The 19,637-nt window shown below is 42.2% G+C and overlaps 1 protein-coding gene across 1 annotated transcript in view; it reads left to right on the forward strand.

Annotated features, from left to right (window-relative positions):
- Nucleotides 1-277: 277 nt before the first annotated feature.
- Nucleotides 278-19,637, forward strand: part of PTGER3 (prostaglandin E receptor 3) — a gene marked incomplete at both ends in the record, with an annotated part of 70,661 nt that continues 51,301 nt past the window's right edge. The window contains one exon of the mRNA XM_084243325.1: nucleotides 278-1,174. Within this exon, the coding sequence (XP_084099451.1) occupies nucleotides 278-1,174 (897 nt within the window). The remainder of the gene's footprint in view (nucleotides 1,175-19,637) is intronic.

Here is a 19,637-nt window from a genome sequence, read left to right on the forward strand (position 1 = left end):
AGAAAGGCCCGGGCAGCTCGGCGTCCGCGGAGCTGGAAGCTTCCCCGAGCGGACGGCGCGGCTGCCTGCGTGGTCTGAAAGCCCAGGCGCCGCGGCCCGAGCGGCCAGGTGAGGCGGTGGCTGTGCCCCGCAACATGGAGGGCAGCCCAGCCCTGGCCCCAGCCCCAGCCCCAGCCCGCACCCGGGTTGCCGCCGACCCCAGCCGCTGTCCGCTCCCCGTCCGCCGGCTCCCGCTGCTGCTCTCTGGGCGCCGTCCCCGGCTCACCTCGAAGCCAACATGAAGGAGACCCGGGGCGACGGCGGGAGCGCCCCTTTCTGCACCCGCCTCAACCACTCCTACCCTGGCATGTGGGGAACCGACCGGTCCGCGGAGGCGCGGGGCAACCTCACGCGCCCGGCGGGGCCAGGCGAGGACTGCGGCTCGGTGTCCGTGGTCTTCCCGATCACCATGCTCATCACCGGTTTCGTGGGCAACGCGCTGGCCATGCTGCTGGTGTCGCGGAGCTACCGGCGCCGGGAGAGCAAGCGCAAGAAGTCGTTCCTGCTGTGCATCGGATGGCTCGCGCTCACCGACATGGTGGGGCAGCTGCTCACCAGCCCGGTGGTCATCGTCGTGTACCTGTCCAAGCAGCGCTGGGAGCAGCTCGACCCGTCGGGGCGACTGTGCACCTTCTTCGGCCTGACTATGACTGTCTTCGGGCTGTCCTCGCTCTTCATCGCCAGCGCCATGGCCGTCGAGAGGGCGCTGGCCATCCGGGCGCCGCACTGGTACGCGAGCCACATGAAGACGCGCGCCACCCGCGCGGTGCTGCTCGGCGTGTGGCTGGCGGTGCTCGCCTTCGCCCTGTTACCGGTTCTGGGCGTGGGTCAGTACACCATCCAGTGGCCCGGGACGTGGTGCTTCATTAGCACCGGGGGCGGGGGCAACGAAACCAGCTCTCCCCAGAACTGGGGCAACCTTTTCTTCGCCTCCACCTTTGCCTTCCTGGGGCTTTCAGCGCTGGCGGTCACGATTGCTTGCAACCTGGCCACTATTAAGGCCCTGGTTTCCCGTTGCCGAGCCAAGACCACGGCATCACAGTCCAGCGCCCAGTGGGGCCGGATCACGACGGAGACGGCCATCCAACTCATGGGGATCATGTGCGTGCTGTCGGTCTGCTGGTCGCCGTTGCTGGTAGGTAGTTACAGGGGCTGCGGAGGTCTGGATGGGGGTGTGGCTGACCAGCAACGAAGACTCACAGAGGCAGCACCTGTAGGAGTGTGTTTGCAAACACAGAGCATTAAGGAGGCCCATCTGTTCGCTCTACCTTAGTTGCCCTGTAAGAACTGAGTTCCTCACTTGCCTGCTGAGCACTTTGCAGGTGCCAGACATTGCATCAGGCTCTGCCTATGCACACAGGTGATCGCATTCTAATTGCAAAGATTAGACGGATGCCCAGGTATCATTTCAGTGTGTGTGCAGAGATAGAGGTTTCTCCTGGATGTATTGGACACAGAATGGTGAGGACAACTGTAGCCTGATGTAGCGGGGGTTCTCTTTATTGCAAATACTTCTTCCATGTCAGGGTCATTTTCAGTCTGCAGAAGTACTCCAACAGACATAACCTTTTTGAAGCTTCTGAGCCACTGCACACTCTCCCAGCCCACCTGGTGCTCACCTTCCTTGCAGGTTCACTGTATGGGAGGTGGGAGAGTGAAGACACACCTTGCCGCTGCAGCCAGCCTCAGTCCTTGGAAATAGTGCAGTGTGCTCTACAAAGCTGTTGTACCAAGAGTCAGTCAGTGCTACCACCAGTTGGTAACTACCTGTGAGCAACCTTTGCTTGCCCTTGTGGCAATCACACAGGTCTGGGATAGGAGGATTGCTTTTCCCAGATCCGCACAGCATTATCAGCCAGGGAGCAGGAGATGCTCACGTTCCTGCTAGAGATTTCTGTGAGTTAGTGCGGCCTATTAACTCTTGATGAAGGGGTGCTTATTTAATTCTCAAGTAACCTAAACAAATTGCTGCAACAAAAATAGTTTTGGGCCTCCCCGGTGGCGCAGCGGTTGAGCGCTGGGTTGCGAAGCTTCCCGCAGCGTCTGCGGAGCCGGTTCGATCCCCCGGCTGCTCCCCGGCCACCGGAGGAGGGTCCCACATGGCACGCAGACCTCTCCTGCCGCCCGCTGCTCCCCTCAGCAGTGTGCTTCGGTCCTTCTGCCTGCTCTGCTCCCCGCTATGGCTCTGGTGAATTCTCTCACCCTCCCGTGCTTCTGACTGTACCCAGTGCATGTATAAACAAACAAACAAAAAAAAATAGTTTTATTTTCTCCTTTCTGCAACAAAATAGCATTGTTGCAGAAAGTGTGACCTGCTCCCTGTCCTAAACATAACCCATTGTGTAGTCAAGTATGAGATTGATGAGATGGTTAGGAAAAACTTCTGAAACCCACAGATACTGTTTTCAGGACCCATCCAAATATAGTGTTATTTTTAATTGTAGGAAAATATACATAACATAAAATTTGTCATGTTAGCTATTTTTAAGTGTACCATTCAATGGTTTTAAGTACATTGTCATTGTTGTGCTCCAGGGATAGCTTTAAACTCCTTTTACTTTAAAATAGAACTGTAGTTCTGTACCTCGCTTCCTCCCCTACATTTGACAAGGCAGATATGCCAAAATACCTGTATTTCACTAGGGTGGTGTATTTGTAAAACAAATCTTGGCTCCCAGTCAGTGATATTTGGTGACCAGGAGAGTTATATTGGGATCCAGCCCGGTTATATTGGGATGTCACTGTTTGCTCACAGTTCTGCATTCTAGGACTTAGAACTCCGGCTGATGTCATCACATGGCTGATCAAAACCCGCACCAACTTTAGACATACTTATTCTCTTGTTGAGCCCTGGGGTGTGTAGGTGATCAGACAACAAGGGGCAATCGTTCTAATTAATAAGCACTACTAAACGTGGTCATTCACAGAACATTAATGGCAAATAATATCATTTTTCATGACGGTCATTTGAATTCTACATGTTTGAGTTTACTCTAGCATGTATTTTACATCTTAGAAAAAATACAATTAAGTTACATGCATAAAATGCTTACCCATACAGTCAGGCAGATTTACGGTTTTAAGTAGGAGAGAAACTATGTAGTGTGTTGATATTTCAAAGTTTTGATTGTAATCCCATGAGTCTTAGGAAGAATTTAGATCATGTCTGAAAATGTAATGTAAAATGTAAATGGAATGTACATTGTAATGTAAACTGACCAAACTCACTCCCTTTTAAATTTCAATTTTATCTGTATTCAAATATTTGTATTCAAATATTTATTGGTTTGCAGCACTTCTTCAGACACTTTATTCAGTTCACATGGAACACATTGAACATAAATTCAACGTGTGATCAAATAGAAATTCATGATTTCTAAAATAGGTAATTTTTAAACTAAAGGAAATGGTTCTGTCATGTTTTGTATACCACTGAAATTAAATCTCCAAATATCTTCAGAAGGATCTACAGTACAAAGTTGGGATTATTTCAAAGGAAAGAAACTGGCAAAACTGCTTTCTTAAGTTAGAGACTTAAAAGAATGCAAACACTAGAACATAGTGAATCGAACTTTCAGTGTACTAATGTTCAAAGTTAGAGATGGTTTTTACATTTTATAAATTTTTGGGTAAAATATAGATTGCCTATTAGCTTTTGTTGACTTGGGCCTAGGAGACTAATCTAATTGGCCAAATACCTTACTTAAAAGGACCCTGAGAACATTTTATCCTCCAAAACCATCGCAATCATAATAATATTAAATGGTTACTACTGAGAAGAGCTAGCACAAGAAAGAAGCATCCCAACTGCTACAGGTTCCCACTACAAAGATATTTAAATAGAGGTTTGTCTACGGTGCAAACAAAACTTTACTTTTTATTTACCAGAAACTTTACAAAAATACAACACACGATGTGAAATTAAATGACAACACAATGGAAAACAATGTCACAGACAATCTACAGGTCTTAGTCACTGTTGATGTGAGGCATTAAATTCTGTTGGAATCAGCCAGTTGACCTAGCAATGCAATGTTTGACTTTTTTATCGTTATTTATGAGCTACCCTCACCAAAATGTTCAGTTATTTGACATAACATTCAAGTAAGTGTTCAGTGAGAATAACCTTAGGGTGTTGTTGAGAGGAAGCTATGAGTTCATTTTGTACTTTTGTAAACTTGGCATTCCCCAAACAGATAGTATTGTAGCAATCTTAAAAATAGTAAATATAATAATTGAAAAGCGAAGTATGAGGAACAGATTTTTTCATCTACAATTTTGGAGCTTGATAAAACCAGCCTAAGATACTTTTGCTTTTACTCCCAACCAGTGAGTTCCTGCTTAATCTCCATAAATGCAAACTGGGAGGCTTTTTAGCTCAAGATATTTCACAGTATAGGTGTGATTCATTTTAATTTACAGAGCTGCTGATACATTTTACAAGTCAATTTTGCCTTAATTATATTACATGTAGGGCCTCCCCGGTGGCGCAGCGGTTGAGCACTGGGTTGTGAAGCTGCCCGCGGCCTCTGCGGCGCCGGTTCGATCCCTGGCTGCTCCCCAGCCACCGGAGGAGGGTCCCACATGGTGCGCAGACCTCTCCTGCCACCCGCTGCTCCCCTCAGCAGTGTACTTCAGTCCTTCTGCCTGCTCTGCTCCCCGCTCTGGCTCTGGTGAATTCTCTCACCCTCCCGTGCTTCTGACTGTACCCAGTACATGTATAAACAAACAAACAAACAAATAAATAATACATACCTCTTTAAAAAAAATTTTTAAAAGTATATTACATGTAATAAATGTATGTGATAATTGTTTTATAGACATACAATAATTCTGTTTTAAAACATAGATTATTATTCAGTGGAAAAGAGTATTAGTCGATGGCTAATCTCTACCTATTCTTTACTACATTTTATTCAATGGCACTATGGAAGGGATTTATGCAAATTTATTAAAATTTGGCCAACAAATTATACCCTCTTCAGAGAAGCATAATGCCCACATTTATGAGTGAAACAATTAGAGAACGATACAAGAGAGGATGCAATTAATGCTTCTGGTGATAGGAAGAAATTCCACCTGAATTTTCCAGAGTAGTCTTCCTTCCTATAAGCGGTGGATGGCATTCCTTAACCTCAAGACTGACAGTGAGTGTGCCCAGGAGCCAGCCCATGAGAACAGAGTGTGTGCATTGAAATGAGCTGGGAAGAATGGTTTGAAAAGGCTCATGGGGCCAGACTGGGGATGTAGAATGAATGCAGCATGTGGACTGCGTTCTTTTGCCAAGAAGTAGTAGAATCTCTATTTGGGGTTTTTTAGTAGGGAGAGAGTTTCAAAAAGATTGGCATGACTCATGTGTAAATATTTGGGGGATGGAAAGTGGGAAAATGAGATCACCTGTGTCTTCCCATTGCAGGTCCTTTAGAGACAGTGAGGGTAGGGAAGGGCACCCTTCCCATTGCAGGATAGAGACAGTGGAAAGAGATGAATCAGAGGAGGGAAGGTAAGCAAGAACTAATGCTAATAGAAAGGCTGATTTAAGAAGTGATTGATTCAAAAAGCATTTCTTACACATATACTTTTCCCTATTCACTGAGGTAAATATTTTCACATGTTACCTCATTTAATTGCATCATGTAAAACTGCCATCATGACCTACATTCTTCAACTTTATACAGAGAATTCAAGTATAAAGAATGTTGGAACCAGATTTCTTATCCAAGATATATAAGTCTGGGTTTACTTTCAGTATTTTTTGTTGTTTATTTGCTTGATTCGCTTTTATGGAGGCCAGGAATTCTTGTTCTAATAGCCTCTCTGTGTATGTTATCTGTAAAGTGCAGAGATAAAACTAGTAGATACCCAAGGTCATTCCATTTATGTTATTCTCAGTTTCTCTTATGTGGAAGAATCAAACTTCAATAAACCAAAAAGGGGGCCTCCCTGGTGGCCTGGGGGCCAAGTCTTAGCACTTCCACCTTGAGAGCCTGAATTTGATCCCCTGCCAGAGAGGTACCACACATGGCTCAGCAGACCTCTCCTGTCTTGCCCGCTGCTCCCCTCAGCAGTGTATTTCAGTTGATCTGCCTGTTCTGCTCCCCACTCTGTCTCTGGTAAATCTTCTAACCCACCACATCTCTGGCCTACACGCCAATTCTTCTACATAAAATAATTAAAAATAATTTTTTAAATCTTAAAAAAAAAAAGGAAATTTGAAAGGGGACTGTTTGGTAAGTTGATTTTTATAAGAAGGGAGCTCCTGAATGACTCAGGTTTTTGGACAACACACATATGCTGATGTTGGGTCATCTAAATGCTATATCCAGAGACCAATATAACTTGAAGATTAATGAGATAAATCAGAGCTTTACAAAAAATGCAGATTTTTTTTTTAGTTTATCAGAAAGAGCCAAGAATTAAACACTTCGTAAGTCATCATATTTGAAGAAATTCAGATGGCCTAGGGTTGGTAACATAATTGTGACTCATTGGCCTTTCTCTTTTAAAAAGCTGTAAAGGTCAAATACTCAATTGTGAAAGTTTCCATAGGTTCAGATTTCTGGGAATAACATTCAGAAATATGTACCACAAGTCTTTATAACAGATTATGATTCTTCTGGGGGTGGTGGTGAGAGACACTCAGTTCATGGTGGAGTTTTCTGTCCAGGCCTTGCTTCCCTTGCAGGGAAGCAGGGAGGGAAGTCCTACCTAAAACTCCTTATATTTGTGTAGTATTTTTATATTCTGCATTTATTTCAGTCATGATGAATCAGGGTTGGAGGAGCAGGCTCAGAGTGCAAGAACTCCAGGCGGGCTCTTTCTCAGTGAGGAAAAAATTCAACATTGAGACCAAAGTTACAGAAAAGCAAGAGATTTATCGATAGGCAAGGGGAAGGATAGGAAAGCTCTCTGAACAGAGAGGTCCTCAATAGGTTAGCTGCTGAGGGGGCAAGAAGCAGATGTTTATATGGGTATAGTGGGCAAGTAGTGGGGGTGTGGCTGTTGGATGACTCCATGTTGTCTCTTGTTGATTGGCTGGGCCCATGGGGGTCTCCTAGGCTACCAACACCCAGTGAGTTTGCCCAGCATTACCTGACCTACCTTTCCAAAACTAGCTTTGTCCCATTGCTTTAACATTGTGTTATTATGTTGGTGTTCCGGACAGTCCACTCTTTACTGGGTTATGAGGGGCATCCTAATGGTCTACAGTTGTTGTCCAATCAGACATAAATAGACCTAAGGCACTTGGGCTTGGGAGACAGGGGCACCCTTTGTTTCTCAATCAGGCTGATAAATGAACTTGGGGACTTGGAGCACCCTGTTCCTAACTGACTGCCTATAACCATTTCCTAACTTTCTCCTTCAGTGTCATGTATCTATGAGATTTACAACTCTATTAATGTCAAATTATGGCACCCCAATTTTCCTCAATTCTTTATTAAATCATAGAGGTAATTAATGAATTTGTATTTTAGCTGTCACCAGGCTTCCTGAAAATTATTAGATAGATAAAGTCCTTCTTTTCCCTAGAAAAATCTCAACATTCGTAGATTAAAGAGAGTCACCAAAGAAGGAGTTTAATTTTTCTTGGAATCCCTTTATATCACATCCCTTAAGTGTATGTCAGCATTTTACAGCAAGTATAATAACTCATTCTTGTATAGAAAAGACATTTGGATGGCATGTGACTTACTGAGATACACAAACACACACACACACACCCATACACACACACACAGAAGTAGCACTAAGGAGCAGAAATTCTATGACTCTGCACTCAGAATACCTCTCTCCATTTTTCAACTCTCCATTTTGCCTCTCAGTTATTCAACAATAGGTGCCCCATGGACACCCTCCATGGATTGGGTAAGATCCCAAATTAAAAGTCACTTTGCTCCAGACAACTTCCTTGATCTTCTGTAGGTATGGTTAGGTGTTCCCATGCTTTGGGCCCACAGCACCTACTGTGCATCTCCCTGTCATGGCCTGAGTCACACTTCATTGGACATATCAGTTAATGGACTTTGGTTCTCTTAGAACTCCTGAGTGCGGGTGTCTATCTTGTGCATTGTTCTTTTCCTAGGAACCATCATAATTGCCTGCCATATAAGGTATGCCCCTTCATGCTTATTTTTTTTTAAGATTCATTTATTTATACAAGAACTGGGGTATAGGCCAGAGGCACGGGAGGGTGAGAGGATTCACCAGAGACGGAGCGGGGAGCAGAACAAGCAGACTGACTGAAACACACTGCTGAGGGGAGCAGCAGGCGAGACAGGAGAGGTCTGCTGTACCATGTGGGTATCTCCCTGTCTGGCCGGGAATCGAACTGGTGCTGCAGAGGCTGCGGACAGCTTCACAGTGCTGTGCTCAACCCGCTGCGCCACCAGGGAGGCCCCCTTCATGCCTATTGACTGATGTCTAAGCACCCAAATCAGAAGACAAGGTCTGGTTCCAGTTACATAAGCAATTAATCATGTGGCCTTAAACAATTCATTTAATATCTTTGTGAACTATTTCCTTTTCTCCTGTAAATAGAAATAAAAACACCTCCCTATCCCATTCCATAGGATTAGAATGAAAACCAAGATACGTACTTGGTGAAAAAATTGGGAATATCCTTCCTTATTAGAAATATTACTTTGATATTTTACTGGATGATAATTTCCTCCAAGCAACTAGAGAAGACAAATGATAGTTTGCAGCTTTACTGGAGGAAAATGTGGCGGAGAATGTAACTTTTTAGAAAAAAAAAATAAGAAAAAATGATAAACCGCTTGTGCATAAATTTTTACAAGGTGTTGTAATTCATGCCTCCTCCCTTCCCCCTGCATTCTTTCTGCTCTGGAATCCTTTCCTTCTCAAAGCTTAACTCTCTAAGTCTAAAACTCACTGAAATCTGTTTCTACTTTCCCCTAGGCCTAGGAAGTAACCGTTACTAAGTGCTCTGATCTAGAATGCCTCCCCCCCCCCCCCCCGGACTTCTTTTATTCATTGCGACTTGTCCACATTAAATGTTTGAGAAGAATTACTTGTGCATCTAGTGATTGCCCTGGGTCAGATCATTCTGCAAACTTCTTGAAGGCAGAGCCTGTGAGTGTTGGTTGTCCTCATTTAGTCACAAGAGATAAGAAATGCTGGGGCTGAGCAGAATCTCCACAATGATAGAGCCCAGAATTGCATTTACTGGACAGCATCTCGGACCAGACCAAAGCATGAGGATCACAGAATGTGACCAGTCCCTGACAAGGCATTAATATTATTTGTAATCCACAAATAGCACAAAATGTTATTTTCCCATTCAGTGTCAGGCCCAGACATTCTCTTGTGAAACATTCACAAGGAGGATAGTTCAGTGTCTAATCTTGGCATTTATTCAAAATCTATGTATTATTTTACCAGTACTGATTTTCTATGGTAACTATTTGAAGGACCTTACATCTTGATTTTTCACACCTAATTATATTAGAAAAAGAAAATTTGTTACTAATCTACATAAAAGTCATATAACATAAATAAAAGAGAAATCCTATACCAAATAGCATTCCTCTTTTAAAAATCTTGGTAACACAGAAACAAAAGGTCAGGTTGCAATGGAAGTCTACTTATTTTAAAGCAATTATTGATTCCCCCAAATATCAAATGTAATTTTAAAAATACTTTCTCACTAGTCCTTTCATAGTTTCTGATAGTAGATTTAATCTCATGTCCCTCCCACTTAATAAGTGTCATATTCTGTGGTTGCAAATTTGCTGCTGTTGGTCTTATTTGTGAAAATTTGAAGAAGCATGTTGTTAATAATGAGATTGTAAAAGACAAGATGCACTTGAAACATAAATTAAAAAATTAAATTTAAAAGGAAGATTCTTCCAAACAGTGAAGTGGAACTTTCATTGTGGTCTGATAACATCCTGATACCAACTACGGTGTTTGAGTCAGGTTGATCACCAACATCCATTTTCCCCAAATAGATGGGACAGGTACCTAAACAGTCTTAAGATATGAGTGGTATTGTGGGACCCCTGAATTGTGAGCACTTCTCCCTGGCTCATGAGGACAAGACAGTGGTTGAAAAAGTGATTGAGGTTTCCAGAAAAAGAGAATAAGACACTGAGGGCAAGAGACCCTGGTTCTGGTCTTGGCTTTTCCACCTTATCGTAGAAGTCATTTTATCTTTCTTGTCTTCCCTCTCCTCATTTATAAGATAAAACAGTTATCAAGTCTAACCTTCCTTCCAATTCTGACTTCCTAAGGCTCTAAAGACAAAATAGTCCCTGCTATACCTACTGAATTAGATGGAGTGGGGTGGGAGAGGGCAGAAGTGCTCAGAAACTCTTTAGAAGAAACATAGAAATGCATACAAATGGACAAAGCAGGTCCCTTATCTGTTCACCCAGTTCACTCTCTATTTGTCATTTGCTGTGTCCGCCACTCTGCTCGCCCTGATGATACAGTGGTGACCAGGCCTGACTCTTACGATTACGTGTGTTAAACAGTTAATAACTCTAAACACTCCATTCACATTAGATTCTGTGAGTACTTCTCCTGGCTGAGCAGTGTGCAATCTGTGCTACACTTGGTAGCCCTGAGAGGAAGCCAGACAGACATGCTATGTTCTTTCATTAAACTTTCAGTCTAGTAACGGAGACACTAAATAAATAATCATTCCAATAAACAAGTGCAGCCTGTCTGATGGTCGTTCTCTCTCCCACACGTGCCACTGCTGCAGACAGACTGTGTCTGGGCTGAAAGGCCACTTGGTGGCCTGGGGCTGCGAGGAGCTGGTGGGCTGTGGCTGCCCAGGATGTACAGGGGCCAGGCTTGTGCACCATCACTCAAGAGGACGTTAATTCACACCCATGACTTCAGCCAGAGTTCAGCAGTATTCCCCGAGGCACAACCACCATGTAGATTGAATGGACCAAAAGGGCAGCTGGACACAGGCCACATTCCATTTGAGAATCAATCTTCCTCCTGGGTCCTTAGATTCTGGGTTGTACCCAGATCACCTAATGATAAGTTTGCCTTTCCTTCCGTTGAATTTTCTTTAAGACATTCCCAGTCTTCTCTTGCTAGTGAATGTAGCAAAGCCACCCTGCTCCAAACTTCTTGGCTACAGATCTTGGGAAAAGATAGGTTTCCTGGTCTCTTTTATTTTTTTTTCCCCCGAATGCCCTGGGAATCCCTAAACTTCTTCTTCTGGAGTAACCAGCAGTATATACCAGGAGTATTGTGTGGATTTTCCTCTGTTTTACCACATACATTTCCACTATATAAACCTATTTATTCTACATTTACCCAAATAAACAATTCTTACTTTGTAACATCTGCTCTAATGCTATTTGTTCTGCCCATTTAAACAGACAAGTCGGTGGGGGCGGGGGAGGGAGGGGTGGGACAATCTCTGGCACCCTTCCAAAAAACATCTATAAAACAATGCGTGTGTTATAAAGGCAGCAAAAAGGTACTTTGGGAGCCTCCCTGGTGGTGCAAGGGATTAAGACATAACCTATGAAGCTATCCGCAGCCACTGCAGCATGAGTTCAATCCCCAGACAGGGAGCTACACACATGGTGCAGCAGGCCTCTCCTCTCTCACCCACTGCTCCCCTCAGCAGTGTATTTCAGTCAATCTGCCTGTTCTGTTCCCCACTCTGTCTCTGGTGAATCCTCTCACCCCCCACATACACACCTCTGGCCTGAACCCCACTTCTTGTATGCATAAATAGATCTCTAAAAAAAATTTAGGGCCTCCCCTGGTGGCGCAGGTGGTTGAGTGCAGTGCTGTGAAGCTGTCCTAGTCTGCCTGTTCTGTACCCCGCTCTGGTGAATCCTCTCACTCTCCTGTGCATCTGGCCTGTGCCCTGGTTCTTGCATAAATAAATAAATAAATCTTAAAAAAAATTTTTTTTAATAAATAAGTATGTTACTGCCCAAGGGACAGAGAGAAATTTTCTTAAAGTCAAACATTGTGCTGTGCATGCAGTCCAAAAGTTTTTTCTTCATTTCTTAAAACAACCCTGTGGGTAAGCATTATTAACTTCAACTTACAGATAATTAAGAAGCAAAAGCTGGAAGAGGTTGAGTGATTGGTAAGGTAATAGGGCTAGTAAGTAATAAAGCTGGGACTTGAGGGCCAAGTTTTTTTCTTGAAGCCATGGTACCTCTGAGTAGCTCAATTCATCTCAAGTTGTTCTTATTTTTTTTTTAAAGATTTATTTATTTATTTTTAAAGATTTATTATGCATACAAGAACTGGGATATAGGCCAGAGGTATGGCGGGGTAAGAGGATTCACCAGAGACAGAGTGGGGAACAGAACAGGCAGACTGACTGAAATACACTGCTGAGGGGAGCAGCAGTTGAGACAGGAGAGCAAGAGAGGACTGCTATGCTATGTGGGTTGCTCCCTGGCTGGCCAGGGATCAAACTTGTGCTGCAGTGGCTGGCTATACTTGAAAGAGTTGTCTTTAACCCCTACACTGCCAAGGAGGACCCTAACTTGTTCTTTGTATTAGAGAATTTTCATTTCCCTTATTAAGTTGAAGTCTCTCTTGTTTCCACCCTTTGATGATAACTAGTCTTTGGAAGAATATGAAATTAAAGATACATTTAATTTTTTAAATTATATGGTTTATGTCTATATTAGATATCAAGGAGTTTCATTAAGTTTATGAATAACTCGGGCCTCCCTGGTGGTGCAAGGGGTTAAGCACTGCACAAGGAAGCAATCCACAGCCACTGCAGCACAAGTTCAATCCCCGGCTGGCCTGGGAGCAACCCACATGGTGCAGCAGACCTCTCCTGTCTCACCCGCTGCTCCCCTCAGCAGTGCGTTTCAGTCAGTCTGCCTGTTCTGCTCCCCACTCTGTCTCTGGTGAAATCTCTCACCCCCTGCATCTCTGGCCTGTACCCCAACTCTTGTATGCATAAATAAATTAATCTTAAAAAAATTATGAATAACAAAATAACATGAAATTATTTTGCTATTTTCAGCGGTACAAACCATGATGTATTAATTCATTTTACTAAAACACTAACACACACATATACATGCCATGAAGTACCACTATTTTACATCCTTGTTAATTTTTTCCTCAGGTGTGGATTTAATTGACACTTTGTTGAATACCAATTGTGTGTAAGGTACCATGTGAGAACCTGCCAGAACAGCAGCTAGGTCCTAGTCCTCAAAACAAGTATTTTTACTGAATGATTTCCCTGAAAATAACTGAAGTTATGACTAAAAAAAAATGTTATTTTTCATTGTTAATTTTGAATATAGGAACAAAACTGAGGGCCATTTAGAATTCATTCATTCATGCATTCAATGATTGCTTACTGAGCACGTACTAAGTGTCAGGCCTAGTTCTATATACTGAAAAAAATCATGAAATAGGCTAATTTTCTGCTTTGGGGGAGTCTGCATTTTGGTAGAAGGACAAAGTCCATCAAATAAACAAGGAGTCGGGTTGTTAAGGAAATAAAGCAGCCTGCTGTGTTAGAGGGAGCCTGGGAGCTTTGGTAGATTGCATTGTCAGATAAGAATTCCTCAGAAGGTAACATTTAAGTTGAGACCTGAATGAAAGGAAAGAGTCAGATATGGATGCTCTGCTGGAAGAGGCTGGACAGAGAGAACAGCAAAGGTTCTAGCCTGAATTGCTGGAAGGGTAGAAAGAAGGCCAGAGTGACTGAAGTGAGTGATAGGGTAGGGAGTGGTATGCTATAAATTGAGATCAGAGGCAGTGTTCAGGGTCAGACTGTATAAGGAGTTTTAATATTATTTTAAGAGACCACTGGAAGGTTTGAAGCAGGAAAGTGACATTACTGCATTTATGTTTTTAAAAGATCCTGGAAGCTACATTAAGACAGGGCTGTAGTAAAAGCAAGAGTGGGAGCAGGGAATTGTGGGAGGAGCTACTGGAGTTTTCTAGGTAAGATAGTGGTAGCTGGGATTGCAGTGAAGAGGTGGAAGTAGTCACATAAAGTGTTTTGGAGATAAAGTTTACAGGGAGTTCTGAAATTTCTGTAGTTCCTATCCTGTGACTCTAAAGAGAAACAGAGTCCTGTCTTCCTCTGGAACTCTGGTCGTGGGGTGACTAAAAATGTCCAGAAGAGGCTTTCCTTTCCATTCCATTCCTTAATGAGGAAGTAGCTTCCAAGTTTATGAAAGAAATAATGGGCAGAGTCAATGAAGATTAAATTCTATCTAAGGGGTGATAGTTTTGTTGTTGTTGTTTTATTTTGGGTTTTTGTGAGATGTGAGTCAGAATAATCACGAAGAGAAAGAGAAGTAAGCAAAAGTTGCTTACAAAATAGTAGGATATCATATAAGATCCCCAGAAGATCCACATCAAGGTAGAGTTAGTTTAATTGAAGGAGAGAGAGAGAGAGAGAGAGAGAGAAATGAAAAAGACTTGCTTGATTCACATGAACTGTAGAGATGATGAGAGTGAAGGGGCCCCCTGGAAAACTAGACTCTGCATCTCCCACTTTGACTTGCTGCCACATGTCAGAATCTTCAATTCACACTCTTCTCCTATGGAACAAACCTAAGGTGCCATTTTCCACTGTTGGTCAGGTCCTGTGTTCTTTTTTAAAACCTTTGGTTAGTAGATTTGTTTTACAATCTGTGATCAATAGCTTTATATCTAATTTGCTTTTTTAATAGTTAATCTGCTTTTATAATACTATATTGTTTCAATGAGTATCATTATACAACAATCTTTCAATACAGATATCTTTATTTCTTTGTTTTTTAATTTTATTTTGTAACTATAAGAAGTAGTTATGGATAACAAAATCTCAGGACCCTACTTCATCTTCAAAGATTTAGGCTCAGAAAATTGCTCAGAAGTGAATTGAGTGTAAAGTGAGGTTAACAGTGGAAATGAGGTAGTTGTATAAGTCTCTGAAAGCTCTTAAATACTCTATTAGCACCATAGTGAAGTGATCAGAGAAGAAAAAAATAAGTTCTTTTTTGAGTTTTCCATAAAGAGTGAGTTGTAGTTTGGGCTTGAGCTTCATCTGCCAACTTTCTCTTTATAAATCAGTAGATCTGCTCCCAGCCAACGCACTGGATGGCAGATTTTTAAATTTATTTAGTGATAGTAATTTCCTCCAAGAAAAGACTAGGGTTTTGCCTGGATCCAGAAGTAAATTTCTTAAAATAAGCCTTTACTCCCTAAATGATATTTGAGACAGAATTTTTTTCTCTAGTATCTACTTCCAATTAAATTTTGCCTTAGATCATTTTCAAGAGGCATAGAATTACGTTTTTACTACAGAGCTCTAAATTTGGTTCTTGTTTTCAAACAACAGAATTTTATTCCCAAGCACACAGCGCCTATGTCAAAGGACCTGGGGCATCCACAGGGTTGGTACAAAGTTGATAAGCCAGCTTGGGAAGACAGGAAAGGCCAGGCTGTTCTGAATGCTGATCCCTAGGCCTCACTGCCAGTGTCCTGCTGCAAATTTTGCTGCCTGCTACTGGGATGCATCCTACATCTGAGAGCCCCTTTGTTCTTGGTATCACTCAGTCAAGATTCAAAGTCCTGAAGGCAAGCCTGACATTTTTTAGCTTTGGGTTATTTACCCCTTGGTTATATCAAGGGATCACTAGAAGGATCAGGGTTTTGAAGTAGGAGGTGATAGTGGGAGGTAAGGGCTGGGATTTTTCTCCCATCTAGGATACAGAGCAAAAGATCTTCAAAATTAGGGTATTAATAATAAGAGATGGGTGTTCATTATTAACATCTAATTCATCCTTAGAAACATTATGGTAGTAATTTTGCACTTTTCTCTGTGTGTATGTGTTTGTGTGTATGTGTGTGTGTGTGTGTGTTCATTGATGAGTTGAAGTGGCAGAAGGCTGGTGAAGTGAGAGCTGAAGAAACCCACAAAACAAAAGAATACAATGACTACATAAGAATTACTGTGTTGAACTCTTTCTGTGTATTATCTAATTTAATCTTTTTTTTGTTTGTTTGTTTGTTTGTTTTGTTTGTTTTGTTTATACATGCACTGGGTACAGTCAGAAGCAGGGGAGGGTGAGAGAATTCACCAGAGCCAGAGCGGGGAGCAGAGCAGGCAGAAGGACCGAAGTACACTGCTGAGGGGAGCAGCGGGTGGCAGGAGAGGTCTGCGCACCATGTGGGACCCTCCTCCGGTGGCCGGGAGCAGCCGGGGATCGAACCGGCGGCGCAGAGGCCGCGGGCAGCTTCGCAACCCAGCGCTCAACCACTGCGCCACCGGGGAGGCCCTCTAATTTAATCTTAACAACCATTTTTCAGTTTGGCATTTTTCATCCCCATCTGTCAGTTGCACACACAACTTTCCCGAGTCATAGCCCTAGAAATTTGTGGCAGACCCCAGAACTCTTTATGCTATAAAACGCTATTTCATATTGGATGTCTCTTATTTTTGAGTGTAATAAAACATTTTCAGATTACTTCATTGAAAATGTTGTACAAAAAACAACAGGTTTGGGGCCTCCCCTGGTGGCGCAGTGGTTGAGCGCTGGGCTGCGAGGCTGCCCGCAGCCTCTGCAGCTCCGGTTCGTTCCCTGGCCACCGGCGAGGGTCCTACCAAAAAAAAAAAAAAAAAAAAAAAAAACCAAGTTGATTGAAAATAGTCAAAAATCACAGAAGGCTGGCTATGACAAGAATTTTTGCTTGTTTTACAATAATCTGTTAAAGGAGTCTATTCACAAACATCTGTACCTGCAATCTAGGAGATATCTTCTATAAAGGTGCATCATGAATTCATCTAGTTCTGCAGACTTAGAATGTTCACATACAGTGGTAAGGTTTTATTAGGCAAACATTTTTCTGCTAGTATGATTCACAAATATTATTCTTTTCACTCAACTATTTATAAAACAAATAAAACTGTTTATTGAGTTCTCTTTGCTTAGTGGGAAAGTGTTTGACTACAGTCAAAATTAGAAAATTTGTTTTGACAGTTTTAAAACTTCTAGTATGATACAGTGCCATTGGGATTCTTGCAAACCTGCTTTCATCTTTTTTCCTTATAACTATGGAGAAGAGATGGCGCCTTAGTGAAACTCACCGCATTCACAGTGACCCTCTAACATGGAATTCAGACATTTTACTCTCTAGCACCCTTAAAATCTTGAATTTGCCTAAACTTAACCACTCATTTTCTGTTCCTCCCCCATCATCCTTCAGTCATAAAAATCAATTTGCAGGGCCTCCCTGGTGGCGCAGCGGGTTGAGCGCAGTGCTGTGAAGCTGTCCGCAGCCTCTGCAGCACCGGTTCAATTCCCAGCTGGCCAGGGAGATTCCCACATGGCATGACAGACCTCTCCTGCCTTGCCCACTGCTCCTCTCAGCAGTGTCTTTCGTCTGTCGGCCTGTTTTGCTCCCCGCTCTCTCTGGTAAATTCTCTCACCCTCCCGCGCCCTGGCCTATACCCCAGTTCTTGTATAAATAGATAAATCTATTTAAAAAATCAACTTTCATTTTCTAAAATGATTCACACAGCTTCACACTTAGACATGTGAACTCTTTGTCTTTCCCTTTATAGAAATATCTGCTGTTTTAGGGGGTAGTGCTTCCCTGATCTGGGAGAGAGAATTAAATGTCCCTTCTCTGTATTCTGTAGTGCCTGCACAGAGCTTTTTCACTTAATCATGCAGTTATATTTACAGTGGTCAAAATAGTTATTTTATGACAATGAGGATGAATACCCGCACTAGACACATGCTTACTTTACAATAGGCACTGTGCTAAGCCTTTCACAAAAATATCTCATTTCTTTTGTCAACAGTACTGAGAGTATATTGTTATCTCCTTTTTCAGATGAGGGAACTGTTTTTTCAGATGCTATGTAACTTTCCCAAGGTCCCAAAGCTAACAAGAAACAAGAGATGTCTTTCAAATCCAGATTTGTCTGATTTTATAGCCTATGTGATGAACCACTAAACTGTATGGACTCCCTCTTGTTAATATCCATTTATTTGTCTGGTTTACTGCTTAAGAGTCAAGACCTTGCCTTATTTGTATATTAATTTTCCCAGTAGCCACTCAATAAATGATTGTAAATGAATGAAGAACTAAACTTCTAATGAAGTCAAAAAGAAACTAGATTTACAATCAGAAAATTGAGATATAAATCCTGGCTTTAAGAGTGCTTATATTGTATGGTTTTTAATATTCATGTAAATCTGTTAAAGCAGATAATATTTATATCTTTATTTCATTTCATCTTGTTTTTTCAGTTGCTGGGTAAAGCAACTTGCTTTAAGACCCACAACAGATAAAGGTTATTGAGCAAATCAAACTCATGTGTTTTGCATTCCAAAGTCACCAATCTAATTTGTATCTCAAGAATAATGGTACTAATTATACAATTAAACTTGGGAACATTTTAAAAAACATTTTACCTTTCTCTTTGTTACTTTTGTTTCCATGTTATTATCCATTATAAAAAAAATGATAGATTTTAAAAAACCTTTAGGATAAACAAGGATGGGAGACTCGTTTTGTTTTATAATAGAAGAGTGAAGTTAATTAGAAGCAGTGGATGGAAGCACAAGAAAACAGCTGCTCTAGTGGGTGGTGTCCAAAGAAGAAAACAAACAAAAAGATGTTTGGGAAGGTGCCCTTGGGGTGACAATGAGACAATGAGGAATTTTAACAACAATAGGAAAACAGAGTGAAAATGAGAAAGAAACTAAAAGAAGGTTTCAAAAGGCGCTCAAAGTTTAAGTATACTTAGGCTGACCTCAGTATTTATTAGAGATGATATGACATAGTGGCTTTGAACTAAAAAACATAATTGCAAATCCAGAGTTAGGGTAATCAGTAAAACCATCCAGTATTTGTCTTTTTTTAAGATTTATTTTATTTATTTATGCATACAAGAGCTGGGGTTTGTGGGGGGTGAGAGGATTCACCAGAGACAAAGTAGGGAGCAGAAGAGACAGATTAAGTAAAATACACTGCTGAGAGGAGCAGTGGGCAAGACAGGAGAGGTCTGCTGCACCACATGGGTAGCTCCCTGGCCAGGGATCAAACTCTGGCTATAATAACTGCAGATAGCTTCAGAGTCCTTCTGATTTCTTTTTTTTTTTTTAAGATTTATTTATTTATGCATACAAGAACTGGGGTGCAGGCCAGAGGCATGGTGGGTGAGAGGATCCACCAGAGTGGGGAACAGAACAGGCAGATTGACTGAAACACACTGCTGAGGGGAGCAGTGGATGAGTCAGGAGAGGTCTGCTGCCTCATGTGGGTAGCTCCCTGGCGGTGGATTGCACTTGTGCTGCAGTGGCTGCAGAGAGCTTCAAAGGTTGTATCTTAACCCCTTGCGTCATCACGGAGGCCCTCCTTCTGATTTCTTTTACTTAGCATAATCCCCTCCAGCTCTATCCATAATATCACAATTGGCAAGAGTCCATCTTTTTTTAATAGATGATTTTTTTTTAAGATGAGTAGCATTTCATTACGTACATAAACCAAATCTTCTTAATCTACCACTCAATGATAGTTTCCATAACTTGGCTATTTTAAGCAGTGTTGCAATGAACATAGGAGTGCATATATCCCTTTCATTTGGTGATATTGTATTCTTTAGA

The sequence above is a fragment of the Talpa europaea genome, assembly GCF_964194135.1.
Source record: "Talpa europaea genome assembly, chromosome: 9".
Taxonomy (NCBI): domain Eukaryota; kingdom Metazoa; phylum Chordata; class Mammalia; order Eulipotyphla; family Talpidae; genus Talpa; species Talpa europaea.